The sequence below is a fragment of the Epinephelus fuscoguttatus genome, linkage group LG18 (assembly GCF_011397635.1).
Source record: "Epinephelus fuscoguttatus linkage group LG18, E.fuscoguttatus.final_Chr_v1".
NCBI lineage: Eukaryota > Metazoa > Chordata > Actinopteri > Perciformes > Serranidae > Epinephelus > Epinephelus fuscoguttatus.
The window spans coordinates 28,486,207-28,506,861 of NC_064769.1; the positions used below are offsets into that span (position 1 = coordinate 28,486,207).

General features: G+C 41.8%; 1 protein-coding gene across 2 annotated transcripts in view; it reads left to right on the forward strand.

Annotated features, from left to right (window-relative positions):
- ehmt1b (euchromatic histone-lysine N-methyltransferase 1b) overlaps positions 1 to 18,965 on the forward strand; it is a 41,764-nt gene extending 22,799 nt beyond the window's left edge. For both annotated transcript variants that reach the window (XM_049604362.1, XM_049604361.1), the window contains exons 7-26: positions 741 to 812; positions 919 to 1,021; positions 2,487 to 2,624; positions 2,759 to 3,036; positions 4,859 to 5,091; positions 5,312 to 5,521; positions 5,624 to 5,706; positions 5,807 to 5,913; positions 6,085 to 6,207; positions 7,296 to 7,397; positions 8,117 to 8,221; positions 8,316 to 8,470; positions 8,600 to 8,770; positions 10,717 to 10,861; positions 10,948 to 11,025; positions 11,493 to 11,608; positions 11,783 to 11,869; positions 14,878 to 14,956; positions 15,277 to 15,452; positions 17,522 to 18,965. In XM_049604362.1, coding sequence (XP_049460319.1) covers positions 741 to 812; positions 919 to 1,021; positions 2,487 to 2,624; positions 2,759 to 3,036; positions 4,859 to 5,091; positions 5,312 to 5,521; positions 5,624 to 5,706; positions 5,807 to 5,913; positions 6,085 to 6,207; positions 7,296 to 7,397; positions 8,117 to 8,221; positions 8,316 to 8,470; positions 8,600 to 8,770; positions 10,717 to 10,861; positions 10,948 to 11,025; positions 11,493 to 11,608; positions 11,783 to 11,869; positions 14,878 to 14,956; positions 15,277 to 15,452; positions 17,522 to 17,711 — 2,751 coding nt within the window. In that variant the 3' untranslated portion in view covers positions 17,712 to 18,965. The remainder of the gene's footprint in view (positions 1 to 740; positions 813 to 918; positions 1,022 to 2,486; positions 2,625 to 2,758; positions 3,037 to 4,858; positions 5,092 to 5,311; positions 5,522 to 5,623; positions 5,707 to 5,806; positions 5,914 to 6,084; positions 6,208 to 7,295; positions 7,398 to 8,116; positions 8,222 to 8,315; positions 8,471 to 8,599; positions 8,771 to 10,716; positions 10,862 to 10,947; positions 11,026 to 11,492; positions 11,609 to 11,782; positions 11,870 to 14,877; positions 14,957 to 15,276; positions 15,453 to 17,521) is intronic.
- The last annotated feature ends 1,690 nt before the right edge of the window (positions 18,966 to 20,655 follow it).

Sequence of the window (20,655 nt, forward strand, 5' to 3'; positions counted from 1 at the left end):
TAGACGTGCGACAATGTGGGGCAAAAAACTGACTCAGTGTGCTAAGGCCTTGCTAACAAAAAGGTCTATCTCTGTAGGGATCCTTACCATAATGTTGTCAGACACTTTGAATCACAATCTGAGCCTGTCAGTGGCAAATACAAGCACGTTAAGTGAACTTAAAGTGAAAATGCATAAATAGTACCCATTGACAATACATTGCAGCCTGTTATGCCGCTGCTGTCTCCAGCACTCTTGCTAACACCGACCAATGTCAAAAAATTATCGTCTGCATTAGTCACTTAGACACAAAAACATGGGAAAATAGGGTCCAGGTTAAAAAGCACAGACGTTTCCCTTTAACTGCCTGTTTTTGGCAGTGCTGTGGAATTGTTATTTTTTGTGTGCAGAACTAGAAGGAGCTTTTTAATCTTTTATTGAAAGTCAGGCAGCAACTGTGCCGGGTGGCCCTTTGGGAAAGAGTGATAAATCACTTACTGATTAATTAGGGTCTTAAAAAGTATCAGTGTTGACAAGATGGAGTGAATAACAAACATTTCAGGTGCAAGCATTCATTCTAAAGGTGTACTTGCTGTCTGTGGGAAAGCCAATTCCCTGTGTGAGCTTATTGTCAGATAGAATATTGGAGACAACAGTTGTGTTTTCATCCAAGTATCACTGTGACTCTAATGTATTATAGTAAAGCCGGTTTCAATATATCGTGTGTTAAATGCTTGTGATGAACTCTGTTCCCGGTGGAGGTGGGGGATGAGCAGGAGTCTGAGGAGTCTGGAGAAGAAGAGGGAGAGGAGGAGGGCACAGAGTCTGACTTGGTAAGAACAACCATCTTTACTCAACCTAACCACTTCATCTCACATCATGTCTTGTCACTGAAGATGGCACCATTTGTGAAATTTCCGCTGTATCTGTCCGCCTCAGAGCACAGAGTCAAGTCTGAAGAAGAAGTTGAAAAAGAAGATGAAGGGAGACAGCGCGTGGCTCAGGCCGTCCAGGAAACGGAAGAGGAGGATAAAGGCCAAAGGTGACCACCACTCCTGTTACACTCACACCTGTGCAGAGTCAACCAGTCGCTCAACTGTGGTCCATATGATGAGTGTCAAGAGGCTAGCAACATCATTTTGTCAGAAAATGCAGTTTACAGTCACATTATACTAAACATATCCTTAAGGCTGAACCCTGAGCTTATTTCAGCTACTCTTTTTACATGAATTATATCACAAAATTAAAGAAAAGAGCCAAAAAAGTATATTTTATAGACCCAAAAGTTCACGTACACACGCTAGTGTTCTGCTCTGCTGGGAAACCTTTGGTCCTGGCATCCACTTCAATGCCAATGCCTTGAAATACTTCACTCGTCCACACACTGCTGTGGACCAAGTCCCCCCTCATGGCAATAACACTTTCCCTCCAGCAGCACATGCCCCATGCCTCACCACAGACAATGCTCAGAAACTGCCTGAGGAACATGACACAGAGTGCAAGGCATCAACCTGGCCTCCAAATCCCCAGATCTCAGTCTGATTGAGCATCTGTGGGACGTGCCAGTACCCCACCTCACAACCGACAGGTCTCAAAGGATCCCAGTGCCCCAGAGGTCCCGTGTCCATGCTTTGACATGTCAGAGGCAAGTCCGATCCAAAAAGGCCCCACTGTGGATCGGGGGGTACCTCTGGGGTACCGGCACATCCCATGAATGCTCAATCAGGTTGGGATCTAGGGAAATTGGAGGCCAGGTCGATGCATTGAGCTCTCTTTCACGTTCTTTGTTCTACTCTTGACCAGTTTTTGCATCGAGGCATGGCGCGTTGTTCTGCTTGGGGGGCCACTGCCATCAAAGGGCATTGTTGCCATTGGGGGGTGCACTAGATCCACAGCCATGTTTGGGTGGGTGCTGCATCTCAAGTGCCTAAAGTTTCCCAGCAGAACAATGCACTGTAACAAGATGATAAGGGTTATTCATTTGACCTGCCAGTGGTTTTAATGTTCACACATCGTATGCTCAGTATTTCCCAGACAGCAGTTTCAGATGGGGAACTGAACAGACAGTGAAATTAATCAATGCTCTCTTCAAAGCCATGCTAGCTGCTGGTCTGCTACTGCCTCACTTAGTTTATTTTGTGTGTGTGGGTGTGTTTTGTGTGACTCTGGTGTTTTAAAAGGTTTGTTTGGATTCAGCAAAGTTGCACAATAACAAAAACAAAGTACCGATCGATGCAGTGGTAGACCAGCTGCTCCTGTGGTCCGCAAGGTCAAAATGACCTTCTGGCTTTGATGAGAGCATATATTATAGATTTCTGTATTTCTTCATTGCTTTGGCAGACAGGTTTTTCTTTCACATGTCACTGTGTATTACAGTTATTCACATGAGACTGAATTAGGTTATTGCAGCCGTATTCCTGCAGGTGTCTTTCTGTTTTTTTGTGACTTGAATGAATTCGATCGTAAACATTTAACATTTTTTTCCCACTCGCTGTTGTTCTGCTCAGAACTGGACGTGATGGATCAGCCTCAGGCTTCAGCTCAGGCCCAGGCAGGCGATGGGAAGGAGTGCACACAGGTTTTCTCACCTGGGTCTGTCAACCTCAACAAGCCCCAAGAGCCGGCGGCTCGCTCACAGAACAAAGGTGGGCTTAGAAAAAGATAGAAACTTATAAGCTTGATCATAATTACCCATCCCATGTGTGCAACCCACTATGGTCACAAATCACAATTGATATTGAGATCAGTGTTGGTAAAGTCAGACGTTTTGTCTCTGCAGACACTTCAGGGTCAGCAATGGAGGAGGCTCAGGAGCTTCCGCTCTGCAGCTGCCGCATGGAGACGCCCAAGAGTCGAGAGATTCTCACCCTGGCAGACAGGAAGTGCATGGCCACTGAGAGCGTTGACGGGCAGCTGACCCGCTGCCAGGGTGCCATACTGAAACATGAAATGATGCGTCCCTCCAACTCTGTTCAGCTGCTGGTTCTGTGTGAGGACCACCGCAACGGCATGGTGAAGCACCAGTGCTGCCCTGGCTGCGGCTTCTTCTGCAGGGCTGTGAGTAGACATTCAGCTGCACTTTAATCATGTCTCACTGGGTGTGGATTAACTGGGGATATAGAACAGTTTATATAATATATTTAAATGTAGGGTTAAGTTGAATGATGTACATGAATTGCTTTGTGGCAAACAGGGCAATACATTGACATCATGTATTCTTCAGCTGTCAGCAAATAAGTGCCCTTAGATATTGAACCTTTGACCAGGAGTTAGAAAAACTTGATTTAGAATCATGTTTCTTCCATATCTGTATGTACAAATGTGATGTTCTGTTGACAGAAATTGATGTTCCTGAATACATCAAATGACAACTAAAAGTCACTGGTGAGTTTTGTGGTTTTTCTCGGGAAAACCCAGTATAGTATGAGCGTTTCTGATGAGATGCAGATAAGATTATTAACGGCAAAAACACAGCCTTGTGTTGTAGGTTGCTATGGCATCACACAAACACGGCCCACAGTGTAAGTAGGTGTCTGAGATATGCCTGATCAATGGTAGGGCACTGAACACTTTGCAGGGTGTCTACAGGTCCTTAAAAAGTCTGAAAATGTCTTAAATTCAGTGTTACAACAATAGGCCTTAAAAGTCATTAAATAGTCTTAAATTTGAATTTGTGAGGTCTTAACTACTACAGATATTTTATGTAATTTCATTTATCTAGTTTCATGTTAAAGTCCACATTTCTAATGTTACAAATCTTTAAAAAATCTATAATACTGTCATTTTACTTCACACTTGCACTGACCTGTTGGCAAAATGTAGATTGATGTAATTCACTCAAATTACCATATTCCTACATAACCCTTACCTCTGCACAAGACCACATATATAGTACATGCCTGCAGTGATGCTTAAATAAGTAAAACATGATTTGCCCAAAGATCTGTCTTAAATTTGGTTAAAAAGTATCTTGAAAGGGTCTTAAAAAGCATTCAAAGTAACTGTCTGATACCTGTAGACACCCTGTTTTAATGAGGTGCTTGACAACCGCCGAAAACATCTCAGGTGCCTCCCACTGGAGGTGTTTCAGGCACATCCCACTGGTAGAAGGCCCCGAGGCAGACCCAGAACACACTGAAGGGATTACATATCTCATCTGGCCTGGGAACGCTTTGGGGTCCCCCAGGAGGAGCTGGAAAGCGTTGCTGGGGAGAGGGACGTCTGGGGTGCTTTGCTCAGCCTGCTGCTCCCACGACCCGGCCCTGGATAAGCGGATGAAAATGGATGGATGCTTAACAAAAATGACGCATTTCCGAAACAGAGAAGTGTCGATTGACACTTAACTTTCATGTCGCTGATCTGGGGAATTTTTTTTGTCACAGACAACGTCATATTTTGTCGCGCACTGTTTTTGGTAGTGTTTCAGTCGACACCGACCCTGACTTGAATTCAGTGTTAGGGGTGAGAATCAGCAGAAGATCCACAATACAATATTATCACGATACTGACGTCACGATACAATATTATTGCGATTTTAAATACCTTAAGATATGCTGAGTAATGTGATATAATATATTGCAATATATTACCTTTTTTCAACTGTAAATTATGTCCTCAAAACTTTGTCATCAGTCTGTTCATCTCACTTTGGTAATTTTTCTTGTAGCGAAATGAATCTGGTGGACTGTCAAAGCAATTTATTATTCTATTCTAGTAGGCTATCAAAAGTTTGATTTGATCCACTGTGTAATGTATCATAAAATACATCCATAAAGTGGGCTTTAGAGAAACCAGACTATTGCAGCACAATGAGGTGTTGTCTGATTTCCTGCCTTAATGTGTTTTGCTTATGGAAATATTTTTTCTTTTCAATGCACAGGGGACCTTCATGGAGTGCCAACCAGACCTTAGCATCTCTCACCGTTTCCACCGTGCTTGTGCCTCTGTGCTGAAAGGTCAAAGCTTCTGTCCCCACTGTGGAGAGGAGGCCAGCAAGGCCAAGGAGGTCACCATCGCCAAGGCTGACACTACCTCCACAGTGCCCTCTGCGCTTGCACACGGACCTGCCACGCCTGGGGTCCCCGAGGGCCGAGCAGACACCACCACTGGCAGGTAAAGCGCCAACTATGGTGTCAGGACAGGCAGGAAGTTGTGATTATTGAAGGGTGTATGATGTTCATGTCAAGAGAAGGTCACTCTCAGTGGCCTCCCGTTTTTTTTTTTTGTAGTTTCCTTTACATAAGATTTTTAGACAAATGTCCTCTTTATAGCCCCAATAAAAAGTAATCCATGCACTACACAACTAGTATACGATCCCCCTTTTGTTTCCCAGCTCTTCTCGTCTGGCTATTGGGGGTGAGGTCAGTGGCAGGGCAGACAGCTCGCTGTCCATGCGCTCTGCTCACGGACTCGACGCCTCTGCTGTTCCTGGGTCATCAAGGACGGCAGCACTGCTGGCTGGAACAACGTCAGCACCGTCAGTTTCTCAAGGACCATCCAGAGAGACTCTAGAGAGCATCCTGGTTGCTCTCGACACAGAGAAGTAATCAGATTGATTTATCTGTACGACCGAAAACCTGGACCCTTGAGACAATCTGAGACAACCACTCACATTTCTTTTTTCCTTTGTCTGTGATTTGATCAGGCCCAAGAAGCTGCGATTTCACCCCAAACAACTTTACCTCTCGGCCAAACAGGGAGAGCTCAAGAAGGTCTTGCTCATGTTGGGTATGTTAACCCCTCCTGTGCTGTTTATCTCATGTTTGCTTCTATTAAAATGCTTTTTTTTTTTTGTAATGAAATTGTTTCCTTCTCATTTACCCTCCAGTGGATGGGATTGACCCAAACTTTAAGATGGAATCTCATAACAAGCGTACTCCGCTCCATGCTGCAGCTGAGGGAGGATACACAGACATCTGCCACATGCTCGTACAGGTTAGACTCTTTTACTGATATCTTTCAGTCCTGCCCTGCGCTCACTCCTGTGGTGATGAATAAAGTTGGTTAAGATCCTTAATCTTGTGTTTTAGAGTGAAAAACCGACTGTTTCTCGTAGTTCTTTAATGACAGAATTTTGCATTGGCTGTCTGTTGTGTGCCACTTCAGGCCGGAGCAAACTTGGACATGTGTGACGAAGATCAGCGGACGCCACTGATGGAGGCCTGTGAGAACAACTACATGGAGACGGTCCAGTACCTGCTGCAAGCTGGAGCCAGCGCCACGCACAAGGTAAACCTGCAGCTAGTTTCTCCAGGGTATCAGAGCTTTTCATTAGCTAGATACAGTGATGATCAGAACATAATTTGACCTTTAAATTTGACTTTTTGATTCAAGATGTTAAAGGATCTTTGATGTAAAAGGATCTAGTTTGGATCTTTGAAGTTGGTTGTATGAGGTGCTTATGCATAGTCAGTTTATAGCATTTAGTAAATGTCACTCAGGTGTACTTCTATGGAAGGTATATAATATACAATATACTGCTGTGGAGGGGACAGCAACAAAATGTATTTAAGCCACCTAAAAAAAAAATCCCACTCACAGAAATCAGTAACAGTCTAAGTGTACGCTATATTGAGAATATTTTCAGCGCTTTACCTTGATGCAGACAGCCCTTGCTGACGAGGAAGCCGTTAAGGCTTTAGTTCCCACCTCCTCTATGCTCTCATCAAAGCAACCGGACTCCATTGAGAAAAACAGTCATTTTAGCTCGCTGAACACAGGAGCTGCTGGTCTACCTCTCCATAGATCAGTTGGGTTGTTTGAGTTATTGGATGACTTCAGTGAATCTGAACTAAGCCTTTTAAACTCTTAAGTCACACCATACCACAACAAACCATCTGATCGAGGCAGCGATAGACAAGCAGCTCCTGTGTTTAACGATGTTAAATTACTGTTTTTCTCAATGGAGTCTGGCTTTGTCGACAGCAACAGAGCTACTTCAGGTAAAGCAGTGAAAATATTCTAAATGTAGCGTACACTTAAACTGTTATTGATGTTTTCAGGTGGGACTTTTTTTGAAGGTGGCTAAAATGCGTTTTGTTGCTGCCACCGTCCACAGCAGTACATTGTTTAGCTTCCATGTCTGTACTCCCGCCTGCTTCTCCAAACTGGGGGCGTGCTGATCAACATCTCTTGTATGTATTACACTAACTATAGATAAGTACTGCATACAACCTCACTTCAAAAGATCTGAATTATCCCTTTAAAGTGGTTTCTTGTCAAACAGGTTTGTTATTTAATCACCTGCCTAAATATGTTTTTTGAGTTTGTCTTGAGACTTGAAATCTGTCAGTGATTGGATTCTTTGCTGCTTTCAGGATGTTGAAGGGTTCACGTGTCTCCACCTAGCGGCCAAGTCTGGCCATTACAACATTGTTGAGCACCTTCTGACAACAGGACTCATCAACATCAACTGTCAGGTCGGTGCAGCTGCACATTTCTTTTCAGTCGCTTTTATCATCTCTGATTTCAGGTTCACTTTAGGGCTTTAAAATTATGTATTGTGTGTGTTTTTTCTCAGGGATGTCTTCGTTACCAGTCGTCATTATTCAGTTGCATTTGATGCTGCTGTCCGATTACTTTCTTCTCTAACTGTCTGACCATACACAGAAGCACATGTCTGATTCGGTAGCTGAAAACGTACAGCTGATAGTCAGTAATGCCTCAGCAAGGGTATGATGCCTGCATAGAGTATATATTAGGGAGTATAGCCTGTGTGTATGGACAGTCCTGCAATATTTGAAGTTAAAGCAAATGGTCCAAAGTACATTAACAAGATGGATTTCAATCAGATCCTTTTAATTTGATAGCAGAGTGGCTCCTTCTGAAGCACCTTTTTCATGTTTTTTAAAGCTGTACAATGAGTAAGTGTTAAATATGGACTGTATGCTTTTTTCAAATGCACATTGATGCCAGTAAATTAGAAATAGATGGCTGTAGGACTCATGCAGAGCTCAGAGAGAGGACTGCACTGCATCTGATGTACTGTTGTTTGAAATGTCTGACCTTGCTGCAAGAAGGTAGCCATTAGGGCAGCTGTGATGTAATGACACAGTCTCTCCTCGGATGAACTTTTGCACCAAGTAGATGATGTGTTTGTGTTTATGAAAATCGTCAGTGTCTTGTTTTGTTCCCTCAGGATGATGGAGGTTGGACAGCCATGATCTGGGCGACAGAGTACAAGCATGCGGACCAGGTGAAGCTGCTCCTGTGCAAAGGCGCTGACATCAGCATCAGGGACAAGGTTGGCTGAGGAGTCTGTCCACTTGGTGTTTCATAAACGTCACAGAGGGTTCAAATATGATGTGATTGTTGGTTTGTGTTGTTCGGTTCTCCAGGAAGAGAACATCTGCCTTCACTGGGCAGCGTTCTCGGGCAGTGTGGAGATCGCTGAGCTGCTCCTGAACGCCCACTGCGACCTGCAGGCTGTCAACATCCACGGAGACTCCCCTCTTCACATCGCTGCTCGGGAGAATCGTCTGGATTGTGTCACGTAAGTTATTTCCATCAGGGAGAAAAACAAATAACCTGCTTTTTTTAACTGCAGTTAAAAACAAGAGCATTGACTCAGAAGTTGTTCAGGAGTGGTCTGCTGTTCATCATCACAATGTGGTCTCCTCAGGCTTTTCCTGAGTCGAGGAGCAGATGTGTTCCTGAAGAACCGCGAGGGAGAGACTCCCCCAGACTGCTGCAGCCACAACTCAAAGGCCTGGGCGGCCCTGCAGGCCAACAGGAGGGAGAGGGACGCCAGGAACAGCAGGCATGCTCGGACAGAGGAGAAAGTCCTCCACAGGTTGGAGTGATACTGTGCTTTGCCTCTCACTGGGAGGGATTAGTTGGGGTGGACATGTGGCCACAGATACAGGAGGAAATATTTTTAGAAAGGTCAGGTTGAGTAATAGATCCATGAGTGAAAGGGTAAACTTGGTAATTTTCAGCCTGGACCCAATTGTCCCATGTTTTTGAATGTTTTGAGTGATTAATGGGAACAACAGTTTTTGAAATTGGTCCAGTATTGAGCGAGACTGCTGCAGCCTGCAGCCACAAAATAGGTTATAATAATTAATGGGAAATCGTTCAGTGTCAGTTTATGTCTACTGAAAGGCCTTTTTTTAACACTGACATGATCACAATATCATTTTATGTGGCTGATAACGTTATGAAAAGGATCCCTAAAGAGATAGATCTTTTTGTTAAAGAGTAAGATCCTTTTTGTTTAACCAGAAACAGCCGAAAATTGCTATTACCAAACCCACCAGACTCCATTTAAATAATCAGTAATTTTATCATTGTGTAAAAGACACTTAATTCAAAGTCAACAGAAATTAAACAAAATCACAAAATCTGTGTTGGTTCGTCTTTCTACTCGTCTGACAATCACCAACTCTGGTTTAGTTGAAATAAACCCACAACTCACCCAGTTAGATGTGAAATATGCTGGCTCTTTTCACGCTTAAGTTACTGTTTATCTTAATGGAGTCTCGGTAGGATCCTTTCCATAATGTTGCCAGACACTTAGAATAATAATCTGAGCCTGTCAGTGGCAAAAAAAACAGCACTTTTAGGCCCTGATCACACAGAAAGCATTGTAGCAGCTGGCGGCAGCTTTTTGTAATTGTTTTTAATGAGAATGAAGCTTTTTGCTTGCAGTTTTTGTGTTGCGACGCACCTTGTGTTTCTGCACTCTAGGTGCCTGGCATTTTTGCCAGAGTGCTCTGAACTCCTCGAGCTGAAAAAATTTAGAGCAGGAAAACGTCCCATTTCATCTCTATTTTTCATCACCTTTCTTCCCATTGTCCATTTGGATAATTTGAGAGGCGGGCCTTCTGTGGTGGTCACGACAACAAGTTTACAGTTGATAAACAATGGAGGAGAAACTGGTGGTAGCTGACGATACACAGCAGGTTGTCAAACTGCCCCCGAGTCATCTTAAAATATGCCTGGAAACAGCCATCATCAAGGAGAAGCTCCTGGACCAACTGTTGATACTCCCTGTGACCCACCCTCTTTTTTAGGGTCTCATGTACCCACACAGATCTCTGTTTCCCTGTGACCAACAAAGTATTTCCTGACAGCCTCTCACCCTCAATCAGAGCTACAGCAAGTACCCTCTGCCTCAACATTTTAGGAACTAGATACTAATTACTAGGGAAAAATAAACAGTAAACAGTTGATTGATTACAGGCAAAGGTTAGTGCAAGGACATGATGGGGTGGTTGCCAGGCCGTATAGCTCTGGGTATCCATCGACTGCTACCACCAGTTTCTCCTCCATTGTTTACCAGCTGTAAACTTGTCGTGACCACCACGGAAGGCCCGCCTCTCAAATCAAAAACCTGGCAATAATTTTACTAGTGGCATTCAATTAAAAAAAAAAAAAAAGGCAGTGTCGTTTTGCATCCTGCCAAACGCTTTCTGTGTGATCGGCGCCTTATTAGTGGATGTAAAGTGACGGTGCCCAAATGCCCCGAGTGGTTACATTGCGGCCTGTTTTGCAGCTGGCAGCTGCAGCATTCTCGCTCATTACTGGACCTAATGTAGTCTCCATTAGTCACTTGAAAACAAAAACATGAAAAAGAGAAAGAATCCAGATTAATTAAAAAGCAGTTTGCCCTTTAACAGCGTATCAGATTGTGAAACACTGCAGCTTGGACCCCAGCATTTTTTAGTCACGACCTCTGCACCAGTTCTCCCTGACTTTGAAAACTTTGCCTCTAACCAGCATCTGCTCTGTTCACAGTGACATATCTCTGGGGCAGGAGAGCGTCCCCCTGCCCTGTGTCAACGCTGTCGACAGTGAACCTTACCCAGACGACTACAAATACATCTCTGAAAACTGTGTCACCTCCCCCATGAACATCGACAGGAATATAACACACCTACAGGTGAGTTAGAAACCTCTTCATCATATATATTTTAAACTGCGATTGACATTGTGAAATGACCAGTATTATTTTCTCTGTGTATCCAGTACTGTGTTTGTAAGGAAGATTGTTCAGCGAGCATCTGCATGTGTGGACAGCTCAGTCTGCGCTGCTGGTATGATAAGGTAAGAATAGATGTCTGCACGGACAGACCGCACTGTCGTCTTTTAACAAGATGATTCAGAAAGTTAGTTAGTCACCAATTAAAAATATTAAAGTTTGAAATAAAGTATCATTACATCATTTAAGTTAATCGGTTGCAATCAGGGTTTCTTTCTGTGGACATTTCAGTTGGGAAGTTTTTACTTCAGCGCTTTGCAGATCCATTCACCATCATTTTCAATCAAGAAGCATTTTTTTAACTGAAGTAAAGGGGAGATTATCCATCCTGTTGCATTTTTATTAAGTATTTTAGATAAGCAAACACACACTGTATGATAACCGTCAACTTTTATATGACAGTATACCTTGAAACTGGTATATCGCTGCAGCTCTATTTCACAGATGTGGATGTAAACTGTCGCTGCGGCCTGACTGGTGCATGAAGACGTACAACTGCAAGGTGGTAATTCTAATTTTTTGTTGTGTTCAGAGAGGTTGTCTTCTACCTGAATTCTGCCGTGAAGAGCCTCCTCTCATCTTTGAGTGTAACCATGCGTGCTCCTGTTGGAGGACCTGCAAGAATCGTGTCGTGCAAAATGGACTCAGGTACTTAGATAATTCTCATCTTCTGTCAAGTGATCCCTGTTTTTGTCTCTGAAAGTTTTGCAACTTCTGTAGCTGTGTGAGGGAGCACTGTTAAACATCTAATTGTAACAGGCTAACATCATTAAGACAGTGAGGTGTGTAAAGGTAAACCTAAAGATGCTGTGTATCTTCCAGGACCAGGCTTCAGCTCTTCAGGACCGCTAAGAAGGGCTGGGGTGTCCGTGCAGTACAAGACATACCACAGGGGACCTTTGTATGCGAGTAAGTCCCATTTACAAATAAAGCATTCTTTATATTTGCACTTCACCTTTCATTCTGGAGCCACTAAGCCCATAGTACAGTGCAGCCTCAGCTTGTGTCCTTGCCGATCTGTGAGTGATTATTCATGTATTTAGTAATCTGGGCAGATGAGGCAAAACCTGCTACTCTCACACATGCAGTTTCTGCACCTCCTGCCAGACGGTAGCAGCTCAGATATAGTTAAGCGTTCTGCTTTTTCACACTCACAAGTGCTGTCGGTGTCACTGAGGTGTTCTGCTAATGTACCGTAACTATTTTCGACTGTTAGTGTTTTTTCTAATCACAACTCTGTGTGCCGTATCAGAAAAACACAAAAACCCTCAGTTTTCTTTGGCAGTTATTTTAAGAAACACGTTGCTGATCTAAATGTTGTTGGTTTAATAAAATGGCAACACAGTGGACCTCTATTATATGAACTTTTGTTGTTAATGAAAGTAGAGTGACCTCAAAGATAAGTCAAGTAAACAGTATTAATCAAGCCCAAATCACAACCACTAATTGCCTCAAGGGGATTTACATTCTGTACACCACTCTGTCTGTGGCTTTCAGTCCCAATTATATCACGTAAATCTTTAAAACCTCCCAAAAATAAATAGTGTCATTTTTACAGAAGGCTCAGTCATTTCCTGAAACAGCTGGTCACTGCAGTTTTAATTAACGTGACTCAAACAGGAGGAAATATGTTGGGGACTATTTTCAGTAGCGGATTAATACACATCTCATGCTTTCGTGAGTTCTGTTCTGGCGGCAGGATGGTGTACGTGGGACTGACTCAAAATAAACTACAGCATATGTGATCGTGGTAATCAGGAACATGTCACCCAGTGCGACAGTGTGGCTCTGTGGCACAGAGCAGTCAGATACATCAGGCTTTGGATACACAGACACAATAAAATTCTAAGTGTTTAAAGTTGGTTTGCATTGAATACATACAATAGATAGATAAATTAAATTTGACAGTTACTAATTCTGTTTCTTAATGCTGCAGGCACACTTATTTAACACCAATGATAATATGACAAACAATATTTCTTTATCTCCGCTGTAATATTTTCAATTTGCATGTGTGATCAAGTGACATGTAAGAAGTGTCACTTACAGCAATTCTTCAGCTCCCGAATTACCATCTGTATATTAATTACTTACCCCATGTTATGTTGATTTGTGAAGGAAATGTTTTTCTTGCATGCCTCTACATGTAGGTAAGATAAAACGTTTATGTTCCTAGGGGCAATTTGGGATACATTGAGTAGTTAAACAATTAAATAATTAAAACAAAACAGACAGTACAATACCGAATGCACAGAATGCAGAATCACATACTGTCAGGGATGAATCATTGACAATTAGTGGTCACTGCTGGTTAAGATAAGTGATAGCAGAAGGAATAAAGGACGATCTGTAGTGCTACATTTAGGGAGGCAAAACCTCCGCCCTTATGGAACCATCTGAAACTCAACATGGAGGGGATGTTGAGAGTCTGAGACAATAGACAGAGCTTTAGAGGTGACCCTCGCCTCATACAGATGCTGCAGGTTATTAAAAGTAACACCAGTGATTTTACAGCACAACTTGACCACTTTTTCCAACTTGGTCTTGTTTTTAGGGCTGAGATTACCAAACCAACAGACAAAGAGAACAAAGACCAAAGAATCCAAGAACGGAGAAAATTCTTGATGATTTGAAATCACAGGCAACTGCTTGTAATAACAGCAAAACTATATCAAAACCTCTTTTACGAACTGTGAGTAAACTATGGCAGTGGCAAGGGTTTGGTTCCGGCTTGTGGCCCTTTGCTGCATGTTGTCCCCCCAGCAAGCAATAGTCATGATTTAAACGTATTGGCTATATTTAGCTCCGATTTAGTCTAGCCACACGTAACCCAAATCTAGCCGATTTAATTTTGAAATTGATGAAATGTAATTTTCGCCATTGCAGATGGCGTGCGGTATGATATTCAATCACGTATGGAGAGTCAACAGTAATTAAAATATGTTTATCTGCATTTTTTGGACATGGTCTCTACATAGCCGTATAATTGATGACATCTACACTTTGGCTATGGTTAGACGTCTACCAAATTTTCACTGACAGCCCAAATTTAGCCGTGATTTAGCCTAGACGTCAGGTCTTCATTTAGACGGCTATTAGACATTTTTTTAAACCAAAAAATGCTTGCTGGGCCCTGTCTTTCTTCCTTTCACGCTTCGGGCTGTCCTGTCATTGAATTGAAATTGAATCAAGAGCAACCAACAGAGCTGTTTTTCAATGCACCATTTAAACACACTTTTAAAATATCTTTTTAATGATGATTACTTAAAAAGCTACAGCTATTCTGTTGGCACACTCCAGACTGCATTCAGCTGTAAGGTCATGTTAAAAATGTGTGTTTACGGTCCCTGATGTTTACTACACTGTTAGTTCATGTGCCATTTTGTTTTCTTAACTTTTTTGTTTGGTTGGTTGCATAGCTGGTCAGTGCTGATTGGTTATAAGTCAAGTTTTGAAGCAGAACCAGTTACAGAGAAATAAAGACATTTTATTTTGTGCTGTGTGTATAAGGAACAACAGCGGTGACAACATACACAGGCTAACTTTTTCACTGCTCATTATAAGGATTCAGGGGAAAACTAAATTATTAAGGTTGATTTATGACTTGATTAAACAGAATGTGATGAAGTTGATAACTTTGAGTTTGAGTCATCCACTTACTCATGATCTTTTAGTGCTGAATAGAGTCTGTTTGATGTTATTTATTCGATTAAAAATAATCTTTGGGTGAATATTTTGATCTTCGAAAACACATCACAGGTTTACCAGCATGGATGTAAAATCTTGAAGCTCAGTATCTCAGAACTGCAGTCTTCCTGAATAAAACCTTCTAATTCCACGTTCATAAAAATCTTGACATGTTGTAAACAACATCAGTGATTTCTGCAGCTACTGACGCGCCGCCTGCTTTTGAACAGGTACGTGGGTGAGATCATCTCCGAAGCAGAAGCAGAGATGAGGCAGAATGACACTTACCTGTTCAGCCTGGATGATAAGGTAAAGAACCGACTCATTAATACACTGAGAACATGTTCTGAAATGGATGAAGGTGTCAATGGAAAGAAAATAATGAAAACCATAATTTCGTAGTTTCTACTTTGGAGGAATAGTTTGATCTTTTTGAAGTGATGTAGATGATGATGTTGTAATACACTGACTATGACTAAGAACCCCATACAACCCCAAAACACCTGAACTATCCCTTAAACATAATGTTCTCTTTAACTTTTTACTTTGAGATTCCCTCCATGCAGAATACTTCTTTCAGCTCGCAGCTTGTCTTTTGGTTTGAGTCTTTGATTTACCTTCCCTCACAGCCTGAGGATCTATACTGCATCGATGCCCGTTTCTATGGAAACATCAGCCGCTTCCTCAATCACATGTGCGAGCCCAACTTGTTTGCCTGTCGAGTGTTCACGACGCACCAGGACCTTCGTTTCCCACACATTGCCTTCTTTGCCAGTGAAAACATCAAGGCTGGAGAGGAGCTTGGGTAACTTTTTTTTTTTTTTTTTTTAAACCAGTTTAAGACATCATGTCTTTTAGACACAGACACAAGATTTTTGAGTTGGCGTCAGACAAATATTTGATTCCAGTGATGATGGCAAAATGATGTAGTTTAGTGGCCAAGGCTCTGTTAAGTTTGAGAGCTGACACAGTTGGAGGCCTAATTAGTATTTAAAGCAACTTTTTTGTAGCTTAAAATAACAGTCTGGTACACTGACTTGTAATAAGAAGAATGATGTCTCTTTCATTCCCACTCAGCACCCTGAATGCTTGTTCTTACACTATGTGGCTTTGGTGAGGGTCACCTTTGGGTCGCTAAAGTGTAACGCTTTACAGCACCAGCTAGCTCAGCTGTTTGGCACTGCTTTTAATTTTGACTTCTCAATTCTTCGTCTGTATGCGTGATTCCAATGTTTCCATTTAAACCTTTGAAACCTGAGCAAAATAGCTTGATTTCTTTTGAAGACATGGGAAGAAGATTATGAGCAACAAAAGAAGAAATGACACAAAATTATTGCAAGAAATTAGTAAAAAGAGAAAATTCAAAACAAGAAAATTAGTAAAAATAAATTAGGAAATTACCTGGAAAAAAATACTTAAAATAAAATTATAATAATTAATTATAATAATTCTGTACCATAATTTTAAATATGTAATAATAATAATTACAAATGTAGTTTTTCCCTAGCTTTTTTCTTTTTTCCCCGAGTTTTTTTTTTTTTTTTTTTTTTTTGTTAATATATATTTTCTAAATCTATTATTTTTAGTTATTTGTGGGACTTGTGGTATTCTCAGTCTGGACATCATAACAGAGGCGAAGAGACTGAAGAGGACATTAACAGAGCAATAATAGAAAAAGAGAGTGACCGAGCATGAGGCCGGACAAGAGTGAACTAACAGACAAATACAGGGTTGCAGACTGTTTATACTGGTCTGACACAAGCTGTAGTGAAAACGACGCCAATCCGACAGCAGAGTGTACGTCCCTGCTAATGTTATTTAGGAAAGATTGTGACAGTGTGTCAGTGCTCCTGGATGCTCTGCCCCACAGCACTTTAAGCCACTGTCCCATTTCCAGCCTCACCACCCCCGGGACTAAATGCATTTTTCCCTCACTGGCTCTCTGCTTGCATATACCAGCTCCTGCAGCAGCTCCTCTTCTCTGCTCCTGTGGCAGCTCGACTCCTCTAATTGTTGAGGGTGAGAAATAACCAGAGCTAAAGGACTCACAGTCCTGACACTATAAAGACAATGGCAAAAAAGATACTACCTGGCGAAGCAAAGCTCTAGAGATTGGCTCTTCAGGCAAAAAAAATCAAGTTTAATTAGAGGCTGTCCACACATGATTTTAAGCTAACGCAGAGGTGCAAGAGGTACAGATCTCTAGTAAAAGCAGTGATAACTTTGAGTGGTTGTCTGTTAACGAGCTGCAGTGTGACACATCCAGTGTGTGCTAGCGGCGGCACACTTGCTGTGGCGGAGCCAGTGTGTTTTCAGCTTTAGTAAAACTGTGCAGAGTCGTATTTATGTAACATTCTGTAGTACTACTGCTCCCTGTCAGTCAGCATGGTTCTTTGGCTTCTGATGTCATATTCGCTGGTTTCAAATCCTTCAAATTGTCAACAAATGCTCATACATCAAATTCTTGACCGTATAAACAGTTTGCAATCCTTCAGGTATGTGTATTTATGACAGCAGGTTACCACTCTGAAACTGTAGGGGTACCAAATGGCAAAAATAGCGATTCTTGCTTGTGTTGCTTTAAAAGAAACATAAACCACTTTGCTTTTGTGGTGTTGAGTAAAGACCCTGGTACAGTGTGATTCAGGGCTCTCTCAGGTGCAAGTTGTGACAGAGTCTTGGTGAAATCTTTGGCCACCAATTCAACACTGTGAGCCACGTCCACTGACAGCCAAATCAGAGCCTTGCCATCCAAACAGCCTGATTGTAACCAAGATCTTAGTAGACCTGTGACCGTGCAATAAAAGTTGTTATTTCAACCCTAAAAGGCAATACTTTTCTAAAACCATCTGCTTTGTCATCCTCCCCTCTCAGATTTAACTACGGCGACCACTTCTGGGAAGTCAAAAGCAAGCTGTTCAGCTGCGAATGCGGCTCTTCAAAGTGCAAGTACTCGTCGGCGGCCATGGCGTCGCTGCAGGCGGACAGCACACCGGAGGACCAGCAGCAGCCCAGCGCATCACCTGACACCAGCTCTTCCAACAGTCCCTCCAGCCCTTCCTAAAACCCTCCTCACACTAAGCTCCAGCTACATGTATATGTGACTGACGGACACTCAAGGATGCCTGCCTCCATCCTCCTTGAACTTTTATCAGAGAACTTTTACTGTATCTCCACTTCTGATTAAAACCATGGACCATCGACCTTCGCGAGAAGCCGTAAAAACGTTGTCACACAAACCCAGATGCACAATCAAATCCTGGAACAACCCACTGCTCCTTTATTCCACCTTGTGTAACTTGAACAGCAGGGGGCAGCGACATCACGCACAGCAAATCAAATGTCACAGGGACAATAAAAAAGTCTTTACATTTCAGACATAACTTTACTGGGAAGGAGAACTGTGCATTTAGTCTTTTTTGTCCTTTTTTTGAGATGATTGGTTGAAATTGTTAATGGCTTTTCTTATAGAGTCATGATCAAGGAACTTTAGGGTCGGGGATGAGGGTATCGTTGTCTTTTGGAAAGACAACCTCAGCGTACAGCTGGGTTTAACTCGTTTGACCTTTGTGGTCATTTATCATAAACCATTCCAGCAAAATTAGCTGATAAATATTGAACCATGTTGCCACCTCTTTGTGTCACTCCATCTTTGTTGCGGTGTTTGAAGAGACATGTCCAACATTTGCCACCATAGTTGATTATGAATTGCTGGATTAACTGTAATGATGGGACAGACACGGACATGGTGCAGAAAGTGGACTGTTTTTTAATTTGCTACTACAGCGCATCTAGATTGAAAGAAAGACGCTGTACCATTCCTCAAAAATGAGGCGTTTCTAGTTTGAATAAATTGGCTGACCTTTTTATTGTCATGTTTAAGGGGATCTTAGTGTGTCGGACATTTTGCCACAGCTGTGGAAGAATTGATTAAATTGAAACAGAGTTTGAAAAACAAGAAAATGGTGCTGACAAAAGTTTTTACTTTTGTTTTCATTTTTATTACCCCAGTGAACATAGTTTGTAAAATAAGAGAACGTTTTAAGTTTTTTATGTTTAATTTTAACTCAAGTTTTCTAATTGTAGTTACTGTAGCTATTTTTAATTTTGTTTCATGATTTTGCCGACAGAGCCAACCCGTCTTTTTAAATGTTGTTAGTAAAGCAGTGACTGTTGTGCAAAGTCTTGAAAGGCATAAATGAAAAAAAAAAAAAAGGTTATAAAAATGCACTTCCATAACGTTCTGTTACATATTTCTGGACCGTGAACCATCCATCTAATTGGTTGTATCTTTTTCAATAAATTTACTACTAATGCATTTATTCTGAGACGCTCTACTTGTTACTTTCTCTTGGAAGGCGAGCCTGTTTGCTGCAGCGCTACCTGAAAATGTTGCCACCACACTGCCTCTTTCTGCAGCTCTGTCACTTTGCAGATTTCCTTCAGGTCCAGGGAGAGTTTACTTTTTAGCTCCTTATCTTGTCAACCACAAACACGTTACTGAAAGATCTTCAAACTGAAGCCTGCAGTCAGTTTGACCCAGCACGAACCGAGCAGCAGCTCAGTTTTGACAGACGGGCCCAGGGCCCGGTGCTGAAATATTGGAGCAGCTGTGGCATCGGAGCTGCTGACACTTCCCACACTCTGTTTGCTTTAATGAGTTTTGATTTTCAAAGCCTTTAGATTGTGCTGTGCTGCTGAAGAGCTCATTTCAAACTGTTAGAAGCTTCAGCTTACCAGTGGTGGAGATAGTAGTCATGGCACAACAGAACGACTCCATTACAGGTGAAAGTATAAAATGCCATTCCACATTTCATCTAGAGAGTTCTTTAAAAATTAAAGATAATGAGAAACACAAATAAAGGTACTCCATGTTAAAGGTCCAACACACAGGGACTGCAGGATGAGGAAAGATGTGACAAAGTTGAATATTGCGATGATATTACTATTGATGGACTAAAGATGGTAGATACATATTAAAGGAATGTTTTGGACTCAAATGACCACTTGTATTTCAATTTCTCGCCCAGTGCTGTTAAATTGTTGACACATGTTGTCGCATGCTTCCAGTGGAGGGAGAATCCAAAATATGGAGACATTTCTTGATGGAATGACACCATAGGCAAAAAAAACAGTAATTTTAGACCAGCAGCTCCTGTGTTCAGTGAGGTAAAATTACTGTTTTTGTAAATGGAGTCTGGCTTTAAAAAGAGCATGGGTAAGTCTGATCTTTAGTTCAGTCGCCCATTGGAAAGACCTGTCTGTTCAGGAAGTACTGAGCATACGACTGGATCAATGAGACTTGGATTATACTGCACGAGTTGTGTGTGAGAGTTTGTAAACATTTGTTTTGATACAGTTTTGCTGTTGTGAAACGCAGTTGCTTATGACTTCAATTCATGAAGATTTTTCCCAGTTTTTGGATTCTTTGTTCACCATGTGAGCATGTGAGGAAAAACAAAATTTCTTCAAAAATTCAACATAAAATATGGGTTAAGTAATTGTTAAACAAATGGTCATTTGGGGTGGGCAAAGTTTTTCTTTTAAGTCCAGTCTTGTATTGATAGTGTCTTTCAACATTCTCAAAAACTCCCAGAGTGTGATATCGCCGTCTTTCACAATGTATTTATCAGACAAGTTGACATCACGGTGACGATTTAAAAAGGACTGTGGAGACGTGTACAAAACATGCTTGAAGGACATCTGCACCTTTTAAAGGGAAATTTCGGTTTATTTCAACCTGTCTCCTATCCTAAATTTGTTTCAAGTGACTCGTGACATAAAAATAATAGTTAGCATGTTAGCCATTAGCCTAGATACAGCTGGGGCGCATAGTAGCGTCAGACCTGTTAAAACGTAAGTGAACAGGCAACCTTCAAGTGCGAAGTTTGTCCACTAAACAAGCTTCTTTTCCACAAAGACCGCCTCATATCGTTAGGATAAATGTCAGAGAACATATAGAAAACGACATGTAAACGTGTTGTCTTACCTTACCGGTGTGGTGCCAT